We start from the raw sequence: 26,411 nt of genomic DNA on the forward strand, positions 1-26,411 counted from the left end.
GGGCAGGGATTGCATTTAAGGGCCTGTTCTCATGCAAAGACATTTTAACACAGATTTAAAGCTAGAATGTATTCCCTAGAAAATGTCACTTTTGATTTTGATAAATTTCCAAACAAGTGGAGCCTACATTTGGTTGACTTAGTGTGAGATGTGTTAGAGGGTAACACCATATTTTAAGCCATTCATGATCCCAGTGTGTAACTAACACAATGAGGTCAGCATCACTTCATTTTCAGAGTTTTGCCACAGCAGCAGCATGATTTCACGTGCATATTTTTTATGATTAGGCTGGAAGGTTTTTTGTTAGGTGAAAAGGAAGGGGAGAATACAAAATCCTTCTTCTCTCTTCAAAATCTTCCTTTTCTATTTTTTAAAAATTAGAAACACATCTAAATCATCAATGTAGACAACACTAGTTAAGTATAACTGTACAGGGCAATAGTTGCAAGCTAGTACTGTGTGTTGGAATAGGAGCATGACACTATTGGCAATATTCTAGACAGAAAACACACCCACACTACAAAATTTAGCTAAAAGTAGTACATTTCACTAACACACTCGTGTTAGGCCTAAGAAGGGCATGTTTTAAGCAGCTGACGCCTGAGTAAGGCACACAAATCTGTTTAAGGAAATGAATGCTTATATTTGGATATGCTGTATATTGAACGATCTGTTTACAGTACCTTGTTTTTACCTGTATGATTTGGGCTGTAAATAAATGTCTTCCTGTGACCGAGGATGTTTGGATGTATGATGAATGCAAACTAGAATCTTAATTTTCTAATTCTTATTCACCAATTAAAAATAAACTGTATTTTTATGAGCAAATTTACATTAATCAGTTGATAAACCATCCTAACCCTAAAGGGCAGGAGTTCAGTTCCTAGCATTTGCATATACTCTCCTAACGAAAATACAGGCATTTTAGATTTTCATTGAAAAGCCTTGCTGTGCTGGAACTCTAATGGGCTTAGAACAGTAAATTTTGAAGAAACTGATTGCTACCCCTGTAGCTAGTAAATGTCTGCCTAGACCCAGTGGCATTTGAAAAAAGTGTTTTATCATAAAATTATCCCAGCAGAGTCCATTCTGCAAGATAACATCATCATCATCATCATCATCAGTACTCCATGCAGGACCCAACAGCTCTGGCACAATATTGCCAGTCATTTATCTGTTGTCAGCACAGGTTACACACTGTAATCCTTGACTGCCTCGGAATTAGAATGTCTTTGATGTCCCCACAAGAGTTTTTTGCCCGAAGGCTTTACCAATGCTCGGCGGCTCAGTGTTTATTCCTCGTAATCTTCCTCTCATCTCCAGGCTAGCAGTGACAGATGGTTATGGGCACACAATAGTATTAAGAGTTTGATTTTTTTTTATGCTGTGCTCTCTGTACAACAAATAGCTATCAGACGCGGGCCAGAGAGCTGACATGGCTCGCTTAGGTAATGGCAAACAAACAGCTCGGGTTGATGCTTTCTGTCATTTTCCCTGCTAACCCTGCTTGTTTTCATTGTATACTCTCAAAGGTAAACTATATTAACCTTATAGACTGTTATTAAAAAGATATATCTATATGAGCATAAAGTGCTTTTCTTTTCTCTTTTTCTTACTCTTTTGATTATGAAAGTAATACTGCTGACATATTGAACAAATATCGAATGTCAACATAAATTTTTAGTGTGTGATAATATTCCCCTTCATATAGCTGTGTGTCAGGCGGGAACCCATGGATGATGCATAGCAGTAAATAACCCAAACAAAATTAGTTCTCTTGTCAGCTTCTACCTTGTATGTCCCCAGGCATCAGTAAAATTGACTGCACGCTAGATTTTCAAAATTAGCCCTAATGTTAGCTGTGTGTCTGGCAACCTCCAAGTTTCCAGTGTTCTACTATATTACCCGTAAGGATGAATGTGTTACTTTTATATTTTGGCATTTGCTCTTGCTGATGCGGCTTTTTTTTCTCTTCTCCGAATTAAAAATAATTTAGCTTTAACAATAAGTATGTGCACAAACACAATGTGGCATCTCTTTAAGCAACTAACTTTAGGCAATTAAATTAAATTATAGCGAAAATATACACAGAAAGAAAAGGAATTATTCAATTTAATATTGTTAATTTTATTAACTTAGCTTTGTGCTATTTTATGCAAAGTACTGAATAATATGGAAAATATTTTCTTTCAGTTTGTTGTTTTTTAATACAACATTTGGAATAATTTAGGTAACCATGTAAAAATAAACTTGGCATGACAGAACTTTTTATAATTTATCGTTCTAAAAATATGCATTTTTCAAATATATTCTTAGGTGAATGAGAAAAATCCCAAACTAAGAAAAATGACAGCAGACACTAAGCTTTACACTTTCAACAGCAAATGGAGATGTAAAGTATATCTAACTTTAATGCATTAACTTTTAAAATAGCCTTTGAGAACACAAAGCATTTATTGAGTTACCAGTAAAACTTGGTTAAAAATAAATGTAACTCCATGAGAAAGGCTATGTTGGAAGTGTGAAGTTGATTAAACAAATCCAAAGACAGATTCCACATCAACTTCCAATCCCTAAATTTTATGTTCAGACATTTAGAGTCAAAGATGAAAATCCCTTTAGGTACCAGATGCTGCAGATCATCTGGGAGAGCTTCTGGAGTTTTAATGTGCTGGAAGTCAAATCCTCTGCAAAGGCGATTTGCCCTGTCGGTGTAGTGTACTTATTGCTTTACCTGCAAACAGTTGCTCTCAGAAAATCTGACCTACTGATCGACCCAGCATCTCTGCAATAAACAGACTATAATCTGTGGATGAAGTGAACTCTAATCAGGCCACATGCAGATTAAACAAACTGCGAGGAATAAAAACTAGATTAAAATGTTCGTGCCCAATACCAGAAGATTATCAGGACATTTTACCTCTTTAAATCCTAATTTATGTTGGAATCAAGCTAAAGTTCATACGTTTGTAGTGATTATTTGGTATGGTAGATTTTCCTCAGTTTAGAAAAGATTTTATGATCAGGTATTTGTGTTAGCAGTGAGAAAAATATTCAAATATGCTTTTTATTTATTTATTTAAAACACAGAACAGGTATATTTATAATGAAGACACAGAGTAATGAACTGTGTAGTTTGACCTGGTATCTTAATACCTAATCACTCACATTAAGGTAATTAAGATAATATAAATAATACTGCACACCAATTGTCAACAGTGGATTGCTGTATGAAAATACTTCAAAATATAGTTACTAGCAATATCTTTATAATTTCTATTACTTTGGGATACTTTTCTCAAACACTGAAATGCAATCATTAACATCAATATATAAATCTCTGGATTACACTGCTAAAATATATTCAAATTAATTATTCTAAATACTTAGAGGTTAGTGATGTGCTATTCCAGATATACGAGGTAGTACCTGTTATGTTATATATGTATCACATAGCTTTATACTTGACATTAGTCACCTGAACAGCATGAAAGCAAATTAATAAATCATTCAAAGGTATAGTATTTTGATTTGTGCAGCACTTACCACCTGTGAGGCCAGACAATGTGCAAAGGTCTTTGCTGATAGTCCATTCCACTCAAGAGATTACAAGGGTTAAAAGTCACATGTTGCTTATCTTCTTGACAAGGCACTTCTTGATTTGTACTTTCTGATGCTTTAGACTTGTTCAGTTTCTCTAGTGATGTTAATGGAAATTGTAGTCTTTCTTGTTGTGTGGTACAAAGTCCAGACTGTGCTTCACAAAGTCCAGACTCAGGACTTGAGCTGCTGTTTTTCATTAAACTCCCAGTGGCTCTATACTTCTGTTGGAAAGGCAGACCCCTGAATAGATAAGTATCTCCATTTCCTTTAACACCAGTTATCTTCTCCAAATGGGCCAGTTTGTGCTCCGGCATGAATCTATTATCAAAAAAGAAAATTCCTGTATTGCATTTACACTGGATACAAATTATTTCAGTTGGCACTTTTTAGTTATTTAATTGCAAATGAAAAGAGAGGATGGTCAGCATTTTTGATCCTGGGGAACAACATCACGGGGATTCAGTAAGAGTGACATTTTAGCAAATGTATTGCTTGTGAAAGGTGACAGACTCACAGGCCTAGAACCTGAGTGCCTCTATTAAACCCCAGTACAGCTATAGCACAGACATTGAAGACAGGATCCCACACCGCATGCAGACCATTTGCTTCCAATTTGAAATGGAGGAAAAGCTCGAAGAGGTAAGGAGGCAGTTCTGTTTCCATAGCCATTAAAATTTTGGTCTTTTTGCAGAGACTACAATAAAATTGCTAATAAGTGCCAAATGCAGTGGTGGTTTTACTATCATGTGAACAGTTGTCTCTTAGAGACTATACTGAGACCAGCAAATCACTTCTTATAAGACAATGAACAGCTGCCCTACGTCAGCTTTCATTCATTAATAACCTGGGCTAAATCTGAACCTGTGGCGTGAAAGTGAAAGTCTCCTTATCTCATTACTCATCATCTGACCCAAATGGATCTCTGTTAAAAATATATTATCCCAAAATAATTAACAAATAGGTTACCAAAACCTTAGAATTTAGTTGTGCATTTTGGTCTATAACATGAGGTAGGCTGAAGTGAACTTCAGATTTCACCTGGCTGACGTCTAAAATAAGGATACAGACCATTCCTATCATGACACAAGGTATAGGAATCTGTTCCCACACTTGTAAAATGAGTGGGGCCTAGCAACAATTTTCTACTGAGTTAGAAAATTATATTTGGAACACTGCATATTAGTAAACAGCCTATACCTCTCAACCTGCAATGCCCCTACTGGCTCCCTTTAGTAACTGCAGCAGCAGTAGACAAAGGCCAGACATGTCTGTTGCCCTATAAACCAAGGTGCTCAGAAGCACATACCCTTTCTAAAGGAGACACCATAAGATCCACTCTCAAGCTAGAGGCATCTTCCTGGGCTCTCCCTACTAGGCAGCAGGTCTGAATAATCACCACATTCTCATTTACAGCAAAGAAAATGGAAATAAAGAGATTGAGTGACTTTGCCAAGGTCACAGAGACAGTCTTACAATTCAGGAGTTCTTGGCTTCCAGTTATGTGTTCATACTACACCTCTATTCACCCACTGAAAGCTAATCAACAACAGGATACATTTTATTAGTTATATGCAGGACACAGTGCTCACTTAGTACTATTTGAAAAGTGACATTTTATGCTATGTAATTTTGATATTTGTTTTTTAAGTAGTTGTGAATTATGGGCCATCATCAGGAAATGCTGAGAGAGGAAAAAGTCACTTCTTTCCATCAGTTTGTCTCTTTTAAGTTATCAAACTAACTACACAGCTCTGTCACTGGGTCCTGCAAAGTCTTCTCTTTCATAAATATATATATGTATCTTAAGGTTAGTTACTTAAACGTTATTTGGTTCTGTGGGCCTTCTTTGGCAACACATTTCATGTGGTTAGTACTATTTAAGATAAATAAGTCTGAATTCCCAGTTTCCTTTAATTTTCAAATGTTTAGATTGCGTGGCCTGGTTATTGAACCGTTTTACCAGAATGAACACTTGCTCTATTTTACCAACTCCTTCTATAATTCTTCATATTTTTACTCAATCACACTGAAACCTTCATTTCTGAATTGAGAATAAACTACTTCTTTAGCCTATTGTCAAAACAAATATTCTTAAACCCTGGACTCATCCACATTACCCTACAATTCAGTCTCTTTAAAGGCAAATAAATGGCTCTGAAATTCTACCAAAATTCTACCCATACTGCTGTCAGAAGTTTACTGCAGTCATACACTTGACTGATTACTTTGAGGATTTGTCTGCAATAACCCCTCAATTTCTTTTCCTAGTCAGTATGCTGAATAACTGTTCTGTTTAATCTGTACTCTCTATTTTGGGTTGTTACCCGCAAACATATTATTTTACATTTAACGACATTAAGCTGTACTTTCCACTTACTGACCCAGTTATTTAAATGATCCAAATTCTTTTGAATCTAGTTACAGCAGTTTGATATATAACAAATCCCCATTATTTGTTATATTTATCCTGTAGATATAATAATCAAATTTGGATATTTCACATTCAACATCCTCATCCAAATCAATTACACATATTATAAACAAGAGAGGTTCCCAAACCAATCTCGGAGGTAAACCCTTTCCATCTAGCCAACCTCAGCCAATCCCATTTATTTACCATTTTCAAAGACAGCTATTTCATTCTCATATCAGGACTGCTTACTATTACCAGTAAACGTTAATGTAGAATCTTACCAAATGTTTTTGGTAAATCAAAATTCACATGCACTTCCCATGCACTTTATGAAGAAATATCTGTATAAAAAAGTAGCATCTTACCAATGGCTAACCTACCATACTTACAACTACATTAGCTGCTCTGAACAAATGTGCTCATCAAAGTATTATTTGCCTAAATTTCATACTAATAATACGATAATAGATATCATCTAACACAAGCTAACATTCTAGACCCAGCACAATCCGGATTCAGACCAGGACATGGAACTGAAACTGCATTAGTGGCACTGACAGATGATCTTCTCCTGTCAATGGAGAGAGGACCGGCAGACATTCTCATCCTCCTAGCCCTCTCTGCAGCACTCCACACAACTGACCATGAGGTTCTGCTGTCAGATCTGAAAGAGGTGGCTGAGGTCCAGAGTAATGCACTAAGTATACGGTAACACTTTGTGCTGGAGATGTAATTTCCAGCTGGAGAAGACATCCCCGTGCTAGCTCTGAGCAATCTAGCACACTGAAAATACATGACTGGCCCATCCCATCGCTCATGCCGCTGTGGCTGCACTTCTATTTTTAGTGTTGTAACTTCATTAGAGTTAGCACAGGTATGTCTCCACAAGCTGCAAATTACACCTACAACTCAAAATGTAGACATACACTGAAATGGTTTGAGTGCTTCCCATCAGCTACCCAATGAGTAGTGATGGGAAACTGCACTTCCACCACTAGACCCCACACTTGTGTAGTTTCACAAGGATACTCTCTCTGATCCCTTCCAACATCTACATGAAATCATGAGGTGAAAGGGTCAGATGACATGAATTCAAGTGCCATCAATACGTAGATGATACACAGTTCTAGCTGTCATCACAGATGACAATACCCCTTCCACCAAGATCGCTCAGTGTCTGGATGAGATCAGCTTATGGATGTAGTATAGCTGTGTGAAGATCAACCCAAGCAAGACTGAGATTGTGATGCTGGTGGGCAGAGGAAAATATTTTGAGGAGTTTTCAGCCACAGTTCAGTTTCCTTTGGCAGCAGATACACACCCACAGTTGGTGAATTCAGTCTGTAGACTAGGCATACTCTCAGATTTCTCAGTGATTCTGAGCAGCATCTGTGAATAATGCCTTCTTCAATCTCCACTTGGCTAGAAGACTCTGTTCCATCCTGGAGGACGAACACTTGGTCTCAGTTATCCATGCCTTCATCACCTTTGGCTGGAATGCAATATACCTGGGAATGAAGCCTTCAGTATTTAGGAAACTGTAACTAAACCAGATTGCTGGAGCAAATCTCAGCAACACAGGCTACTGTGAGCACATCTAACCTGTCTTCTACTGTCTACCCTGGCTTACCATTGAATTTCAAATCAAGTTCAAGGTCTTGGTCCTTATCTTTAAAGGTCTCAATAGCCTGGGCCCAGGATATCTAAAAGACAATCTAAAGCTTTGGGACAAACACTGTAACTATGCTTTTCTCTGGCACAGTGGAACTCTCTAGAATAAGAGTAAAGATCATCTGGTGGTAGATAGAACTTTCTCTGGGGGCAGTCTGAGACTGTGGATTGAACTTCCCCAAGAACTAAGGACCATCACAAACCTCACTACTTTCTGCTCCAAGTACAAGACACATTTATTTGACCTTGCCTTCTCTAACAAACGTATAACAAAGTATATATTTACAAAATAACAACAAAAACCAACCCTCCAAACATATACCAAAGTAAGACACTCCCTTGCACACACTTCTCCCTTGGGGGAGAGGATGAGAGAACAGACAACACATTACAGATGTGGAGTCATGTTGCGTAATGCACTACTGGAAGGCGCTCAGATATGACTGTAGTAAGCACAGTATGAGAACCTAGATAGAATAGAATAGATCTAGAATTGCCTGATATTGCCAGTTCTTAATGGCATTATTTTAGAGGTACCATAAAAGGATCTAACTAGTGATGGTACTCCCCAAATAAGTGTCATTTGTGCTGCTCCATAATCTTACATTTTCCATGCCTATGTGTTTGAGCTACTCTCTAAAACACGAAAGATTATATCAATGGGACTTGGGGTTGCTCAGCACTTCTGAGTATCAGGATACTTATTTAGGTGTCTAAATAAGGACTTAGGTGCCTAAATTTAGGCAATTAAGTTTGAAAATGTTGATGATGGCTCTAATACATGTCTTATTTTAGATCCCCATTTACTTATGTTCCTTTACTTCAGAAATATGGAAATATTAATACTGAAGTAATACAAACTGACACAAAATTCCATATAATTTACCATTTTAAGTACTTTTATTTTTTACTGATACAGTGCCTTCAATAGATTATTATAATGAATTAATCTTCCCAGGATCTCTATGATGTAAGTATTATTATCCACATTTTATATATATAGAAAAACTGAGTGACAGACAGCTTCAGTGACCTGAACAGACCCTGGATCACTCAACTCCTAGTATCATGCCTCAATCACAAGACCATCCCTGCTCTTTTTTCCTTCATGTCACTCATTTTGAGTCTTTTCACTTTTACTGTAGAAACAGTGACTACCAGCAATTAACCAAAACTCAAATGATCCCCAGCTTAATTCTGTCTGAAACTGTAGTCACAATTAATGTTGAGGTGCAAACCAACTTTAGGTCCTGTTTACACTACTATAAAAATTATATGAGGAAATTAAAAAAAACAAATTTCCAAATGATGCTTACCTAGCAATGTGGCCATGGCATAATTTGATTAAAGTATTTTTGAAAATAGTCCATTGAAGTCTGAGAGGTGCGACTGCCCAGGTATTCTGTGTTTTATCCTCCTCCACCTTCCTAATATTTTATCTCTCCTCTCCAATCATACACTGCCCCAGCTCTGAAGATTTTTTTCTTTCCCAGTTTTCAGTCCTCATAAATCTGACCTGTCATTACAGAATTTTTTATATAAGATAAGACTTCACCAATTTCTCTTTGGAGTAAACTATTTAATATCCTTTATGTAAGACATGTGTGTGCAATCAATTCTGTGGTATTTGCTCGTATTACACACAGAGTGTTCATCATTTTGACAATTTTTAAAAGTTTTGGAACACCATTTCACTTACGCATTTTTGGGGGGTAAAAAAGATTTATTTGATGGTTAACTTTAGAACAAGTTATCTGCATTAACTTCCATTGTTTTGGCATAAAGTAGTTTTGTGTATTTTATTAACAACAGTGGAGACATGATAAAGGATGTAAGCACAAACCCATGAATAGTCATAACTGGAATCCATAGTACTCATGTAAAATAATTCATTTTTGGACTTAGTTTGAAAGACATTTGCCGCAGACTAGTTTGGACATTTAAGCTTTATTACATATCATGATGTCTAAAAGGTTGTACCTGGATATAACATTTATAATTCCTGGAAGACCACATAGCTCACTGTAAATCATGTACAGTATAAACTATGTTGTCAACATGATAGGAATGATATAGTGGACATTATTTTTCCTGACCACTAGCTAAAGCTTTGCATGATGCTTAAACAAATCAATTGAAATTAAAAAGGGAAATCTACTAAACTTAGTCTATCTGATCATGTAAACTGGAGAGACAAGTCGTGGATTAACGATGGAAGTTATTATAGAAAATGTTAACACATTTTTATAGAACGTCTTCACTCCAACTTTCTCAATCTCTCCTCAAAATTCACAGAAATCCTTCTCTTCCAAATTTATGACATTCTAATGTACTTTCTGCCTCCCTCCAAGTGTAATCTGCTCTCTGGCGGATACCTGCCTGGGAATAGTTGAATCTCAACAAACATCAAAAATGTACAGAATTTCTATAGCACTGTCCAGCCAAGGATCTCAAAGCATTTTTACAAACATTAATTAATTAAGTCTCCTGAGAAATCTATGAGGTAATATATTATTATCCTCACTTTACAGATGTGAAAAATATGATGCAGATAAAATGATTTGCCTAATTTCACACCAAGCTTATAGAAGAGACAGATGATGCCTTCTCTGCTTTCATTCACCATCCTTTTTCTCATCCCTTTCCCTGACACACCTCAAGGATGGTTTTGCACTCAGCAGACCTAGTTATCTATTATTGGATTTCAGCAGTTCTAGCAGTCTCTGCTAAGCCCAAGCTGACTCAAAATCTTGATTACTTTTGTGATTCTCTGTGTCAAGGGTGTATTGCATGTTAGTGATCTTGGTAAAGTGTGAGACAAATTCAACTGAAGTCAGTTTTTCATCCATTAGAGATCACCAAACTTGCCAAGATCCCTCTTTGAAATTCATGAGATAGCATCAAAGACATGTAGAATAAAACAGTGTAAAATAGCAAAGATGGGTAGGAGGCTATTGGATGAACAACCAATCCTGGATTGCGGGGGAAGGGGGGGGGGGATAGTCCAGAAGGGTACAAGACCTTCAAATAAAAATTAGGGCTTAGTTACATGTTGAAACAAAAAAAATATAAGACATTTCAGAACTTTTCCCATTCTTAATAAAAATCCCCATGAATCATTTATAGTTAAAGTATTTACTTCCTTCCACTATACGCTTCCCCTAATGTCTTATATTTTACATTATATCTTTCCTTCTCCAATGCTGGTGCTCAGGGCAGAAACCAATCTCTGCCATTCCTCTCTGTCATTTGCTGCTGCTTCTGTTTGCTGTAAGATGTTGAGATCAGCTATTCTTTCCTCCCTGCTCAGGTTTCCTCTTAAGATCTCTTTCAGGCACCCTCATTTTCCCATATCAGTTGGTTACCACTTACCAGTTTCATGTGGGAGTTTGTGTATTGGCATCTGGATTATGTGCCCCAAATATATTCAGCACTTCTTTCTGTGACTTTAATGCTAAAGTAGGACATGACAACCAAGGTATGGAAAGAGCAATGGGGAAGCATGGGTTGTGAATCATCATCCAAAATGGCAAGAGACTCACTGAATTGTGGTTCCAAGTACCCTGTTCCCTCAACACATACACAAAAATCAGACTGCCCACATCTGCATTAGCTCAAAATTCAGGTAATCTGTCCAAGATGTAAGAGCATATGGAATAGCAGATATTAGCAATGACCACAGTCTTCACATTGCTAAACTGAAATTAAAATTGAGAAAGATCAACTTTAAACATAAAATGGTACCGAAAATCCACACTATAAAACTGAAAATGAAAGAGTACTACAAAAAATTCCAGCCTGAACTAAGGAGCAGGTCGGAGGCACTGCCCAAGACAGAGGAAGGTGAGACACTGACTGGACCTGAAGAAAAATGGGCAGTGTTCACAGACAACGTAATTCAAGCTGAAGCAGTGACAGCTGGATAGCAACATAGAGCAAGAATTGGATAAACCAAGAGACATGGCATCTTACGGAGGAAAGAAATGTACTAAAAGATCCTGAATGCTAAGACCAATGAACTATTGGAAAAAGCAAAGAAGGGGTATTAGAAAACAGACAAAGCAGCAAAAAAGCAATGCAAGGAAAGAGAGATGGGGACATGCTGAAGATCCAGCTGCTGCTATGATAGAAAATCACAGAGCTGTTTACTAAATGACAAAAACCCTGTGTGGAAATTTTAAAATAGGACATGGGCCAATAAAAAGCAAAGATGGAAAAATGTTTACAGCTGAGGTAGTACAGAAAAACAGATGGGAAGAGCATTTCAAATACATCCTCAATAGACCCCAGACCCACCGCAGCACAAGATTTTGATGCAACATGTGAACCTGATCAATTTCACATTAACATCAGTCTGATAGAGATGTCAGAATATAGGCTGCAACCTACAAAGTGGTGGGAGATGATCAAATTACAGCAGAAATGCCAAAAGTACGTGATACCACCATCCTATTGAACCTGATGGAGCTGTTCAATTAAGTTTGGAAAAAAGAACCCCCTTCTACCAGTAGAAACACTGAATCATTGTCAGAATATCCAAAAAGGGTGATCCTACTGACTGTAACAACTGGAAAGGAGTTATGCTACTCTGTATTGTTGGGACAGCCCTCTGCAGTGTGACACTACACAGGACGAAAGAGTCAGTGCATGCATAGCTTAGAGAAAAATAGGCTGGATTTAGGCTCAAGAGATCCTGTATAGATCAGATATTCACAATGGTATTCTATGGTAAGGACCATCATGTAAGAATATATAGAATTGCAAGCTCCCTCTTCATCAGTTTCATTGATTTTCAAAAGGCATTTGACAACCTGCACGGACTTGCATTGTGAAATATTCTTCAGTTCTATGGAATCCCAGCTAAAGTAATCAACATCATCAAGATCATCTAGAGAGACGTGAAGTAGTCTGTAAGGGGGAACAGCCAGACAACAGTGTGATTCAGTGTAGACATTGGCATGAAACAGGGCTGCATTTTATATTCACTGTTGGTTGGCATTGCAATACACTAAATCATGAAGAAATATACTAGTAACACAAACACTGGTATAGCCTGTGTAGATGGCAAACATCTAGAAGACCTGGACTTTGATGCTGATATTGCACTACTGAGTGACACTCCTGAAAAATTACAAACAAAGACAGACACACAGGTAAAAATAGCAGGACAAGCAGGACTCAAAATTAGGTATGCTGAAATAAGCATCTATGGAATCCAGACATCAAGTAGTAATATTACATTAGAAGGCAAAAATATTAAGGAAGTTGAACAGTTTACCTTACTGGCAGCACCATATTGGCTAAAGGAGCCGTTAAGAAGGAATTGACATCATGGATAGAAAAGGTATCCATTGAACTTACTGAACTTAACAACGTGTGGAAATCAAAGCTATACAGCACCAGAACAAAACTGAGAATTTTCAATTCAAACATATTCTTGGTACTAACATACAATGGTGAGAGCTGGAAAGCTAATAAAACACAACAGAGAAAACCAGACACCTTCTAAAATAAGTGCTTATGAAGATTATGGGCACTGGCTGGAAACACTTCATGTCAGGACTCAGGCCTGCCAGGTCCCTAGACAACATCCTTAGCTGCTGTACCCCACCAGTGGCACACTGAACCACCTATCAACAGTCTTAACACTAAAGACCTACAGATTCACAGCAACCATGCCTCAGGCTCCTGATTGGCTGGACAGACTGCATTCTCATTGGGAATCTGGACTATATAAAGGACCCAACAGGAAGTGGAAGCTGTCTGAGCAACAGACCAGTGCCTGCTGGTCGCTGCCTAGACTGCCTTGTGGTGCTGCCCTGTTGTGCTGCCTGACACTACCTTACCACACCACTGCCAAGCCTGACATGTTGTTCTGCAGCCTCGCCTGACCCTGCCTTACCACCTCACCCAAACTCGCCTCCCTAACCTGTTGACTTGGCTCCTTGAACTGGATCTTCTGCCTACTAATGCCTACATGAACTTTAACCATTGCCCTGGAATGCCTCTGATACCTGTTGACCTCCAAGCTCCAGACCAGTTGCGCACATTTGACCGCTTTAGACTGCCTGCAGCCAACTACATTACCCCTTGATCACCTGCAAAGAAATCTGAGAAATCACCATCCAGCAGGTAGTTTCCACCAGAATGTCTTATATACACAAAAATAAAACAACAAAGAACCAGAGCATTTTACTTCTAGTATGGCTGGATTCCCCCCCTCCCTTTTTTTAAACTAGGTAATTTTGTACATGTGAAATCTTTTAGATCAGACTATGCAAAATTGCTTACAAGTATTAGCATTTTTGCTATATTTCTTGAAGTTTAAAATCATAGAAAATGTTTAGTCTTCATGCATAACTCATTGATATGGACACAACAGCAAAATGAGGACAGATACATGCATGGAATTAAGCGGCAGGCCACAACTTTTATTGAACTTTAACACGGGGAATGGCTCTACCTGCCCATCACCTATACTTTCCTATACAAGACATTAAATTGGTTCCACTGTGGGGGTTATAGGGATCCTTACCATATAACCCATAATGTGAGTTAGGCTCTCTTCAGCCTATCCCCCAGGACTCAACTCTCTCTGAGTCCTAGCATCCTCCCCTGGCCCACAGGGGAACGGAGGGTGCAGCAGGGTGGGGACCTTGGACGGCAAGGATCACAAGATCTGACCTCAGAGCACAAAGGCCACAAGATCACATCTTATCACATGAGCGCAAAGTCCATCACCAAAGTCCCAGGTCTTTTATCTCTGGGAAATGTTCATTTTATTTTCTTAACTGCACTGGAAACTGAGGAAAGGGGGTGCCAGCAACTAGCTTGGTTGCTCCCTACCCAACTATGCCACCTGGAATCACAACACCTGCCCAAACCTTGGCTGCACGTGCCATAGTCATAAGTCAGCACCTCCATCTGACAGATATACGCTACCATCCCTGAAAACTTCCAGCCAATTGGAATGGATGTCCCTATGCTGAATCAATGAACCCTCCTTTCTTAAGGAATATCTTGGTGACCCCCTTTTTAACTTTCTTTCTAGCCTTGTCCACATGAGCTGGGTCTGCTTCCAGCCCTTGACTGTCAGTGAGTGCAGAAGTGGTATGAGCTGATCTCACTGCATGCCCCTTCTAAATGTAAACAGCTTTGGCCCTGAAGCCAAGCTGAGATCTGGCTGCTGACCTGGCTGCTGCTCTCTTGTGTGCCCAATGCATTATAGGGTGCCTGCAAATCCAAACCCTGCATATGCTCTGGGTAGCTTCTGAAACAAACCAGCACATTTGGGTAGTGACATTTTGCCATTCCCTGCCATCTTTTCCTTGGTGCGGACATAAGTCCTGTAAAACCCTGATTTCCAGTGCCCTATTGCCTGCACATGCCACAGACCAAAACCCTCTGCAGCTGCTGACGTCATTGCCCCAATCCTGAAACAATGAGAAACAACTCACTCAGTCAAGACCACAGTAGCGCAAGGTTTTTCTCAGTACCATGCTGAATTGGTACCTTGTCAGGAAGCTACCATCACCATGTATGAACAGCTGGCCTGGCTGCAGGCATGAAATTTTTAGTGAGGCTCTTATCGCCTTTAGAGGGCACAAGGACTCCTCTGCACATTCCTTCAACACACATAAGCCCCTCTTCCCTTTTGGTCTGTTTTTTGAGTACAGCAGAGGGACAGAAGCAGAGGGACAGATAGTTGCACATCTGTTACGTTTAACGCACACTGGACTGTCCGTAGCTGCCGTAGGCACCAGCTCACTCACTCTCAAAGCGCCAAAGGTGGCAACAACAAACGCTGCCATAAATAAAACGGCCTCGCTCCCTCAGTCACAACCCCATGCAGAGCCTTTGATAATTCCAACAGGGTTTCCAGTATTATGGGGTAACCTGTCATCCCTTCGGCACTCACCCCTCTTGGACCACCTTTAAAGAGTTTCCACACTAGGAAATGTCCACATGGGTCTGGGAAACTTTCCTACTTACTCCAAGAGGATGGGCTCTCTAGGCGGCCAGAGATAGTGAAGGAAGCCCACCCACTGTGGGTCAAAGGCACCACATATTGTGACAGCTGGTGTGTGGATATGGGCCACCCACAATGAATCCCTTCCCATGCCCTAAATTCAGTGTAGTCTGAACGACTGGCCTTACAGGCTGTGATAAATGAAGAGGGTGGGGGAGTAGCTCCCTTTTATGACTACAGCCAGCCAGTTAGCTATAAAATCCCTGTTAGTAGCTGTTCTCTATTTGCTTTACCTGCAAAGGGTTAAAAAGTCTGTAATTAAAAGGAAGGGAGTGGGCACCTGACCAAAAGAGCCAAAGGGAAGGCTAGAACTTTTAAAAAATGTGTGTGTGTGGGGGGGGGGGGGGGGAGATGGGACTTCCCCTTTGTCTGTCTGTGTTGTTCTCCTGGAGAGCAGAGACAGGGCTGGAACTATACTGTAAAAGGCTTTGGGCCAGGTATGAAAAATCATCAGACCATATCTAGAAACTACTCATTTGAAACCCAAGATATGTAAGTAGATCAGGAAATGTCTAGGAAGACACGTTTAGGTTTATCTTTTTCATTTCTTTATGGCTTATGGACTCCTCTGTGGTAACCCCAGGTGCTTTTGTTTTGCTTGTAACCTTTAAGCTGGACCTCAAGAAAGCTAGCTTGATGCTTAATCCCTGTAATTGTTTTTTTGGTTTAAATCTAGCAAAAAGCCTAAGTTACAGATGCATTTTCTTTCTTTTTATTTTTAGTAAAATTTACTTATTTTAAGAACAAGATTAGATTTTTCTGTCCCTAAAAGGTTTGTGCATATGTTGTTTAATTAGCTGGTGGTAACAGCTGATTTCCTTTGTTTTCTTTCTCAGCTCTTCCCGGCGCGGGGTGTGTGTGTGTGTGTAAGGCCTTGAGGGTACCCCACAGGAAGGAATTCCCAAGTGCGGCTTCCTGGTTATCAAAGGGGTTTTGCACTTGGGTAGTGGCAGCATCTACCCATCCAAGGTCACCATGAAAGTAAACTCCCAAACCTATACCTTCTGAGGCAGCAGATTGTACCAGCAGCTCAATCTTGAGCAACCAGTCTGAATGTCATATCGAAACCCCCATTTAACTCTTCTAGGAATCTTTCCCACACTTCTAAGTCATCCGTCATTTTCACTGTCATTCTGATAAAGTGGTGGGGTTTTCTCAGTCCAGAGGCAGACGTCAGAAGAGCACAAAATGCCTGACTGGGAGCCTTCACAGACTAATTAATGAAGCCTCACAAAACCCCTGTGAGTTAGAAAAGTACTATCCAATGCATTTTAGAGATGGATAAACTAAATGATCATGAGAATAAATGAACTTGACCATGCCACGTAACAAGTCATTGGCAAAAATAGGAAGAGAACACAGGAGTCCTGACACCCAGTTCCCAGCTTAAGCCACGTTCCCTTGGTAAGTTTAGATGTCCCATGACCACCTATAGCTCCCTCCGAGTAATTTTCTTTGCCCCTTTGAGAGCCCATCTGAGGGCCCTGATCAATTTCACTTTCTCTGTAGGAAACCTAGAAACCCCAAACAATCCAGTTCAATGTTACATTTTGGGGCAGGGCCTTCTGGTTTTTTTTTCTGTGGCAAGTGGGATCCTGAGATCCTCAGCTAGGTTCTGAAATGCCTAAAGCATGTACTTGCAGTTGCCCCTAGTCTTCCTGCACATAAGAAGCCATCAAGATTGTGCATGAGACTGTCCTGTTTCATGGGGTGCACTATCGCCCATTCCAGCAGGGAGCTGCATCTTTTCAAAATGACACCTGACTTTATCAACATATCAGTGGCTTTCAAACTGAAATCCTGGGATGCACTGGAAGCAATTGGAATGCAGACATGATGTTGCATTTTGTCAACATGCCCTGGAACTGCAATCCCCTAACTATGGCATCAAATGACAAGTATCTCTCTGAACACAGCTGGGGGTCAATATAATCATTTTACCAATGAAGACCTAGGGGAAGGACAGGTGATGGATAAGCCTATATTCCCTCTTCACCTTCTTCAGCAACACACTCAAGGAAGACATGCCATTCTGGCATTAGAACATATGGAGGGACCTGCCACTCTTCCTGCTGCCACCTCCAAGGTGATCTCTGCCCTTTCTATATGCTTTAAGTCTTTAGTGGACTTCAAGTTCTCTGCCCAAAAGCAGCACCGCATGCCCTTGTATGGGCTGTGAAAACGGGCCAAAAATCCGTTCCATAAATAAGCTATGTCTTTTTTGCTGGGGTTGTCCAACAACAAATCCCACAACCCTGTATCTTAATTGCAGAAGGAGCCTTTTCTATGGTTACTACCTCTCCCTGTGGCATCTGCTGAAGCACTGGGTCCTTGCAGATCCCCTGTCCCACAGCCCTGTTGGAACTGCCGTTGACCCATATAACAGGAGAGTGCACAATGCTGAGCCCCTGCATGCCCTACAGCAGTGTTTATACCTGCCTTATGAACAAAACATTTCCCATCATTAATACAAAATGCACATTAGCTTTTATATACGTATTTTGAAAAGGAGGTTTTGGCATTGGCAACCCACTGTCTGTGAATACCAGCTGGGCGGGGTGCTAAGAAGTCATACCTCCAGCCAAAGTGCCTGGTCTGTTTTACCCCTTTACTCCTCTGCTGCCCTCTGTTATAAATTTTCAGTCATGCCTTAACCATGCTACCCCAACATATGGAATCAGCATGGAATCCTGTCTGTCCAATAGTGGATAGACCCCGCCACCTCATGCTGGGACAGAGGTGGGAGAAAGAGATGTGAACCCCACAGTAGGGCAGAGAGCCTCCCCCACCTGGGGAAAGATGCCCCAGAATCCTTACCTGCATCTCTCTGAATCTTAGGACTGCTGTTGCTGCTGCTGGAAGCTGGTGAGTAACCCTTTCTCTGATGGAACGGAGCTGAAAGAAGTGACACATGGCCTCTGGGCTGGGCTAAATCCTGGGAGCCGGGGAATGCTGGCCAATCGGCACCCCTCTATCCCAGCTGGCTAGAGACTGCCAGAGACTCCCAGGAGGAGGAGCTACCTATTGTCCTTTCGGGAGTGTCCCCCTTTCACTGCTGGCCCCATCAAGTTCCCACACCCGTTGTTGCAGGTGGGTGGCATTTTTTTGATGTTTCACACAGAAGGTTTAGAAATATTGTGCTTTTGTTTCAGCACAAACCACTTCTATTCTAATTCTAATATAGGTTGTTTCTAAAAAGTAAGAAATTATATTTTCTTCTTTAATTCAACATTTAGTTGGTTTCTATGACATACAACATTCATAGTTAAAGTTATGAAGCTTTACCTTTGTGAATCTCAACATCTACTGTCATTAAATAATTATTGTCTGGCCACTGAAAATTTAAAGGGATAAAACTGGAAAATATTGTAAAAACTCACAAGTCTGCACAACTGCGAAAAATTATGAGTGATAAAAATCTAAAAATATGCCTTAAAATAAAGATTGATCTTATCCATCAAAGTGATCAAAAATAAAAATCCAATTCTACCATGCCTATTTATAAATATTGTAAAGATATAGGCATGGTAGAATTGGATCTTTATTTTTGATCACTTTGATGGATAATATGGATCACTTTGATGGATAATTGAGAAGACAGCAAATAACAGAACCTGTCAATTTGGTGCATATTGTTATAGATGCCTGGTTGATATAACTATGGCTTAAAAATTAACTAAACTCATGCACTCCTAACTACATAATAGAAATTTCATAACATACTAAAAGTCATTTTGAGTGTCAATCTGAATGTCTGCCATTTTATGTTCCAGATTTTCTGGTTTTCTCAGTCTGTACTGTGTGCATTTTCTCCACATTTATACTATGAAATTGCAGTGCCAATAAACCTATGCACATGTACTTGTAATAGAAAATGTGCATTTTACATTCTTTCTTCATAACATGTTGTCATGTTATATTGCATGTGTTTATTCATAACACCTCATTTACCCTAATGAAAAATCACTTATGGGAATCAGTTTCCTTTATTGGCACCAACAGTCAATCTGTGCACTATTTTATTAAAAGCAACAACAACAATAAAAGAATGGAAAGATAATGATGTCATTGTCAGATGAATAAAAACCACATTAGAAATACTGGCTGGAGTGCTGTTTTAGGTTAGATCAAATTATTAGGAGAGAAGTTCTGGACTGTGTGTTACACAGTGTTTTGAAGAGCTGTTCTCAATAAACAACTATAATTTCTTAGAACAAACATAAGCGACAAAAAGACTGCAATTTTAAAATTCAGATCTTCCATGCCTTTATTTATGCTCACTTATACATTTTAAGTAGACTTGAATGTCCTGTGGACAAAACTATATTACTATTAAAAGGCAAGAAAAACAGATATACTTCAGTAACTCTTGTAGTATACATGTGAACAGCAGCTCTCCACAGGTGAAATCTTGGTCCCTGTGAAAAGCCTGAGTAAATAAGCTGTGTTCAGGGAGTTTCAACAGGTCTTGGGGAGGGGAGGACGAGAGGAGGAGGAGGGAGAGACAGAGAGAGAGAGGATGAGAGAAAGAGAAAATCCCTGCCCCAGGCCTCAGAATTCAACAAATTCGCTTCAAAGCTGCTGTGACACTCTCCTTCCCCCAAGTATCTGCTGTTTATACATAATCATAATCTAAATTCTAGTTTAACAACATTTTTGTCTGGGAATCTCCTTAGTTGTTACTGATGTTGGTGATGGTGGTTGGTATTTTTTAAAATCATTATTACAAAGTGTGCTTTGATGTTTTGATCCATATTCTTATTTTTAAGATAATGATTGATTGTACCTCTGTGAAGTATTAATGTGGTCTAAACCGCTGCAGGAATCCCTGCATAGTTTATATAATTATAATACCTGGAATCCTTGTGGTTCATACGTTTTGTGATGGTTAGTACATCTGCAGCCTGCAACTACAGATATTGCAATGAGGTTCTCAGGCACTGGGAAATTCCACTGTCCCTCCCTTGCTTTCTGCTAAGAGCCTTGGCAAACCAGGCCTCACAATTACCATAACTAAATGTGAAATTACTACAACTATCAAAGTAAGTACATATATAACTGGGTAAATGCATGCACAAATACCAAACTCACATGGGCATTTTTTTTAATGGCACTTTGTGTGCTGTACTAAGGGATACAGTACAATGGTCATAAAATCAATATTATGCTGGTCAAAATGGGGCAGATGGCAACTCGAATTAGTATGTAATTCTCTATCCATCCCCAAAGTAATGCCATAAATCGGCTAACAGGAGTAAAAGTGGTACTATTTGCACCCTCCTCATGAGACTACTCTTATATTGTGTTTTGATGTACCTTCGCTACCTCAGAGGGTGAAATAAGCAAAAATCTCATCATTTTTCTTGCTTTTTCTGTGTGATTTCTATAACATTGCACTGTACTGAAAACAGCAGCAGTGTGGTTGTATTCGAGTCTTTAACAGTTGTGCGCTAGATCAAAAATAAGAAAGCAATTATCTATTCTCTATTCTGACTTTTTTCTATGGAAAGCAGTGAGTGAATCCCTGGGATTTAAAAGATTCCATTGAATATGTAGGGATGCCTCTGGATTTCTTCAGTTCACATTAGGGTTTGGTGAGGTTCTGCACTACTTCCTATGATTTGTTTCCACTTCCTGCTCTATAGCAATCAATGTGTTTTATCCTGTGTAGGGAATAGATTAGCCATCACAAATAACCTCCAAGGTGACAGTGCTGGACTACATTAGGGGCAATGTCATTTGAACGATAGTATTAGGGAGACTTATCACTCAGGGACAAAAACTGAAAGAAAAGGGGAGAGAGCAGACGGAAGAGAAGAAATGAGGCAGAAAAGAGCATAGAATGTGATAGAGAAAATTGCATGAGCTAAATCAAGGTTAGGCCTCTCTAATGGGTCTCTGGCTTAGAAAGTCTACCTTCCCGAGAACTCATCAGGCATATACATATTCTGGAGTGGATCCCTGAGATGTCTTTCTACACTGTTCAAGGAGCTTCCTATTGGATTGGAGGGATGGAATACTAAGGAACCAGAGTATTAACCGCACTTGAGCAACTATTTAAGTCTGTCTTCTCTTGCAGAGAGCTTTTGTGGGAAGTGAACAGATTCAGAGAAATGGAACCCTTGATGCAGACAAATGAGTATGAGTCCCACTTTCTCTCTGAAATATCACCCCAAGTATGGCTTGTTTGGCTGATCTGCTCTTCTGCAATAACTTAAATGGATGCAACACCTCTGGTCAATCTTATGGCATGGATAGCTAGATACTCTGTGAGAGAAAAGGCTGTGCTGAGTTCAGATGCAATACTTGTTACACAAGATGCTAGGTCCAGATGAGCTACTTGATCTGCAGGATAGGAGAGGCACGTACATGACAAATCAAGAGCAAAAAGAACAGGACAGTGAAACAAAGGGAGAGAAGAAGTAAAAGCTGAGGGAACAGGAGAAAAATGACAGAAGAAAAAAATGGAGAAGTAGAAGAAAACAGGAAGAAAAGGGAAGTAGAGGAAGGAAAAGGAGATAGAAATCCGTCCTGTGAGCAGATCACCTCTAAGCAATCATTGTCATTAGATGCTAACTGAAGAAGAGGCAACTGAGGCATCAGAAATTTGTCTTGAATAAAGGCTCGTAAGCACTCAAGTCACTTTTGAAATGGGATTTAGGTTCTTTAGTCACTTTTACTCTTGGAAATTTTACCCTCTGCCTATTTTCCAAATATTTTCTGAGGGAGAATCCTTAATATCCTGGGATTGACACTCCAAAACCTCTAAAAAAATCCATTTATTTTCTCAGCATTGCCACCTCTGCTCTGCAATCCGGTTTCATTTTGAACCAATGAAAGTGCCTTTCATTTTAACACCGGCCTAACGACGGGAGGAGGGGAAAAGCAGTCTCTAAATGTGCACTTGAGTTTTCCATTTGAAAACTCTTTATGGGCGTGCAGCTCCTGAATTTCCAGCACTGAAATTACTGCAGAAGATACACTGTGAAATTGACATATTATGCAGTTTCAGCTAATAAGGGTTTTGACTAGAGCATTCTTCAATCCTTCTTCCAGAAAGGACACAGCATGGTAACACCACTTTCTGAAAAGTAAATCTGCAGGGGAACTGTGCAGAATAGGAACAGAAGATGGTAGAAACTACTCCAAAACTATTATGGACTTGTAGACTTGTTCTTTCTTAGTTTTGATTTTTGTGTTGCTTTTTCTTGTTATATGCAGCTCTAGCTAAAACCATGTCTATTCTAATCTACTGCTTGTGGGATTATTACTAATTCCATTTTGTTACATAACATATTTACCCCAGGCTGACAAATGACTTCAAAAATACCTTAATCACTTTAGATCACCAAAGATAAACTGATAGTGATTACTTTGTGTTTTAGTACTTAGATGGTGAAATCCTGGCACCACTTGAAGTCAGTGGCAAAACTACTATTGACTTAACAGAGCCAGGATGTCACCTTAACTATTTTATTTATGAACCCTTATGTCTCAAATTCTCAAACTCTTAAAAAGTAAATATAACAACTTGTACAGAGATACAGGTTAATTACATTATAAATAAGTGAATGAAATGTTAATCTTCTACAAAATACATATCACTTGTTTTTATTTTCCAAAGTAATGTCAAGGTCACAAGCATGTTTAAAATTCTTTATAATGTTGATCTACAAACTTAGAGGTGAATCAATAACTAACTGCCACAGAAAATTGGTATATTTTACCAATCAGGTGAAAGGTGAGGGTACCTAGAAATTGTCAAGATAGAAGAATGCAATTTTTTATGGCAACATGGGAACTTATTCCCATATTTTTAACAATAGTAATTTTACTTCACTATTAACAATTATATGCACATAATACCTACAAACTAACATTAAAAGGCAGCAGAATGGTTATCAGTAACCTAAATCATTCCATTTAGTCTAACACTTGACAGATCTTTAGAACTTGTTGATGTATGTTCTGTATCTGCAGAGTTCTAAAAGAACTGGTCACAATGTTGTTTTAAAAAATGGTTACATTTAACATTAACTTTTAGGGTTATGAGAGCTGCAATGGACTCCAATAAAATTGGTTCCACTCACTAATGTTCAAATGCTGAAAAACAACTCAACTCTCTAGTGTTTATTTAGAAAATAAGCTTTCCAAACAGTTCAGATTCTCCTTCTACTATACAGGACTGGAAATGAATGGGTGTTTGAAACTGATATCACACCTCAAATCATCTACGCCTTTGCTTATTTAATTGCATTTTTAAAAATTAAACTAATACCAGGATACTGTACTATGTAATTTCCTAATTTGTGGAAATCCCTCTAATCAGATATTTAAAACGGACGTTCCCTTTAAATTGACTCTTTTGTAATATATGCAATGCAGAAGGGAATGCTATCATAACACTTCAATAGTTAACTGACTTTATGAGAAAAATACTTCCAAATGTTTCCTAAAACCTTCCAAACCGCACCAAAGAACATTATCGTAATATTATGTTTCCCTATGGCCTCCAATATTTAAGCTTGCCATTCTTGAAATGATACTTGGATGAAAAACTTAAGTTTATGTAATGTATAAATTGTTCCTAAAAGAAAAGGCTTGCCTTTAAAATTAGGAACTACAGGGAGATGTCAGATATTTTACATTTTGATATCATTTCTTTATTAATTGACCAAGCAGTATTCTAGTGCTTTGGGCTGCTACACAGGATATATATACTCCTTATTTTAAACCTGAGGAGACACTGTGATCCTATTCATAGTGAATACTGAAAACAATAACTGTCCTAAATAATTACATATCAAGTTACACTTAATAGGTATCCATATTTCTTGTACAGTACACACAATCCATATAAACAGTATACCATGTATCAGTAATATGTTCCAGTTAATCCAACATCAAAGAGCTCGTTTATGGTAGGTTTTCATTTGAATCAGGGTTGTAATGTTCTGTGCAAGCATAAGCTAACCATTTCAAAGATTTTGCCAGCAAGCTGCTTTTTGGCAGATTATTGGCAGTACATACTGGCAACAACTAGCGAACTAAGCCCTACTTATAACGTACAGGTAAATAATTATTTTAATAAATTTATGTAAAATATTCCACTTGGTCACATCTGTTTTTGATAACCCACTCTACTGCACAAATACAAACTTCTTTCTTTCTTAGGGAAACATGTATTTCACCTTAATTATTTACCACTTTCTCAGGTACCCCAATAAACAAATAAGCTTTGAAACCCAGTTACACTTGAAGGTTTGCTGAGGTGAACTATAACTTTGTCTGAAAAAGCTAGTCCAGTGTATGAAAAAATAATTTAACACCCCCAAAATTCTAAAACACACTGAGACATGAGTATAACATTCAAGCAATAAGTAAAAAAACAGGGTTATGATGCAATTATTTCAGCTAGAGGGCATTAAAAACCATGAGGTCCAGGCCCTTGCCTCAGGCCCTGAGGGCTGTGTGGTAATGCACAGACTCTGACCCTCACTTGAAATATGTTACACACGTCTGTACTTCCTGGCATTACAACTATTGTTTAATTGTATATGTGTTTATATCTTAAAGAGGCAGCCTGGTTTAGAGGAACTCCTGAGTTCTAATCTTGGCTCTGCTAGTGAGTCACTGAGTCTCTTTGGAAAATCCCCAAAACACATTTCTGTCTTTATTTTACCATCTAAAACTGAAATAATAATTTTTTTCTACCTCTTAGGGGTTTTCCGAGATGTTTGTACGAAGTTCTTGAAGATGTTATAATTGATTATCAGTAGTAGTATCTTTAAAGGAAAATCTTTGAACCTAATCCTCATCAGTATAAATCAGCATATCTTGATGGGATTACTCTGATTTAAAGTAGCTGAAGATCTGTCCCCTTGCATTTTGGAATCAGAAAATACCTTGTCATAAGATTCTCTTCTCTATACATGATATAACTTCACTATAAAGAATGATAACTTACAATGAATTGAAAGCTTCTCCCCTACTATCTTCATTGTCCATCAGTCTAGTTGTGCAAGTGGTCTTGTAAAAAGTAAGTGGGGAGAGTCTGCATGTCACTGTTATATGGTACACTACTGGTGGGAACCCCTCAAATAACTATAAAGTGTGAGAAAGGGACAGTACAGGACTTCAGTGGCAAATGTCAATGTAAGTGTGTAATTATGATGAGATGCTCTGATATTTCTTCAGTTCTTCCCTTTCTAATGTGGCAACAGCCAAAAGATGATTTCCCATGGGACACTGGGCATCTGCCCATGGCTCTATTATCTGTCATGCTGCAACTGTGGTGAAAGTGCTGTGATCAATGGACCCCATGCCACCAATGTGCTTCTGCAGAACATCCAGCAATAAGTGAAAGGATACTATTGCATATTCAGTATAGGGAATACATCACTATAACTAATAGAAGCCACGTCCCCACAAATGTTCCTTATAGTGAGTGCACAGTATATTTCCACTGTGGCTTGTTGATGTGTTTTGTGGATTTTTCTTATTTAATATTAGGTTTATACAGGTGTGAAGAACAGGGGGCAATTACTTAAAAATCTCATCTACAGACCATCAAGCACAGTTTTTGTTTATGTAAAACTCAACTCAGTTTGCTTGCAGAGTTTTTAAAGTTTATTCCTTGAAGGAGAGTCTGCAGTATAGGATTTTGTAAAGCTTGGCAAGTTGGTTAAAGCTCGG

At 38.8% G+C, this 26,411-nt stretch overlaps 1 protein-coding gene across 3 annotated transcripts in view; it reads right to left on the reverse strand.

The window, feature by feature from the left end:
• QTMAN (queuosine-tRNA mannosyltransferase) overlaps window positions 1–26,411 on the reverse strand; it is a 279,507-nt gene that overhangs the window by 57,738 nt on the left and 195,358 nt on the right. For all 3 annotated transcript variants that reach the window (XM_077829445.1, XM_077829442.1, XM_077829444.1), the window contains one exon: window positions 3,547–3,921. In XM_077829445.1, coding sequence (XP_077685571.1) covers window positions 3,547–3,921 — 375 coding nt within the window. The remainder of the gene's footprint in view (window positions 1–3,546; window positions 3,922–26,411) is intronic.

Source organism: Eretmochelys imbricata, chromosome 11 (assembly GCF_965152235.1).
Source record: "Eretmochelys imbricata isolate rEreImb1 chromosome 11, rEreImb1.hap1, whole genome shotgun sequence".
NCBI lineage: Eukaryota > Metazoa > Chordata > Testudines > Cheloniidae > Eretmochelys > Eretmochelys imbricata.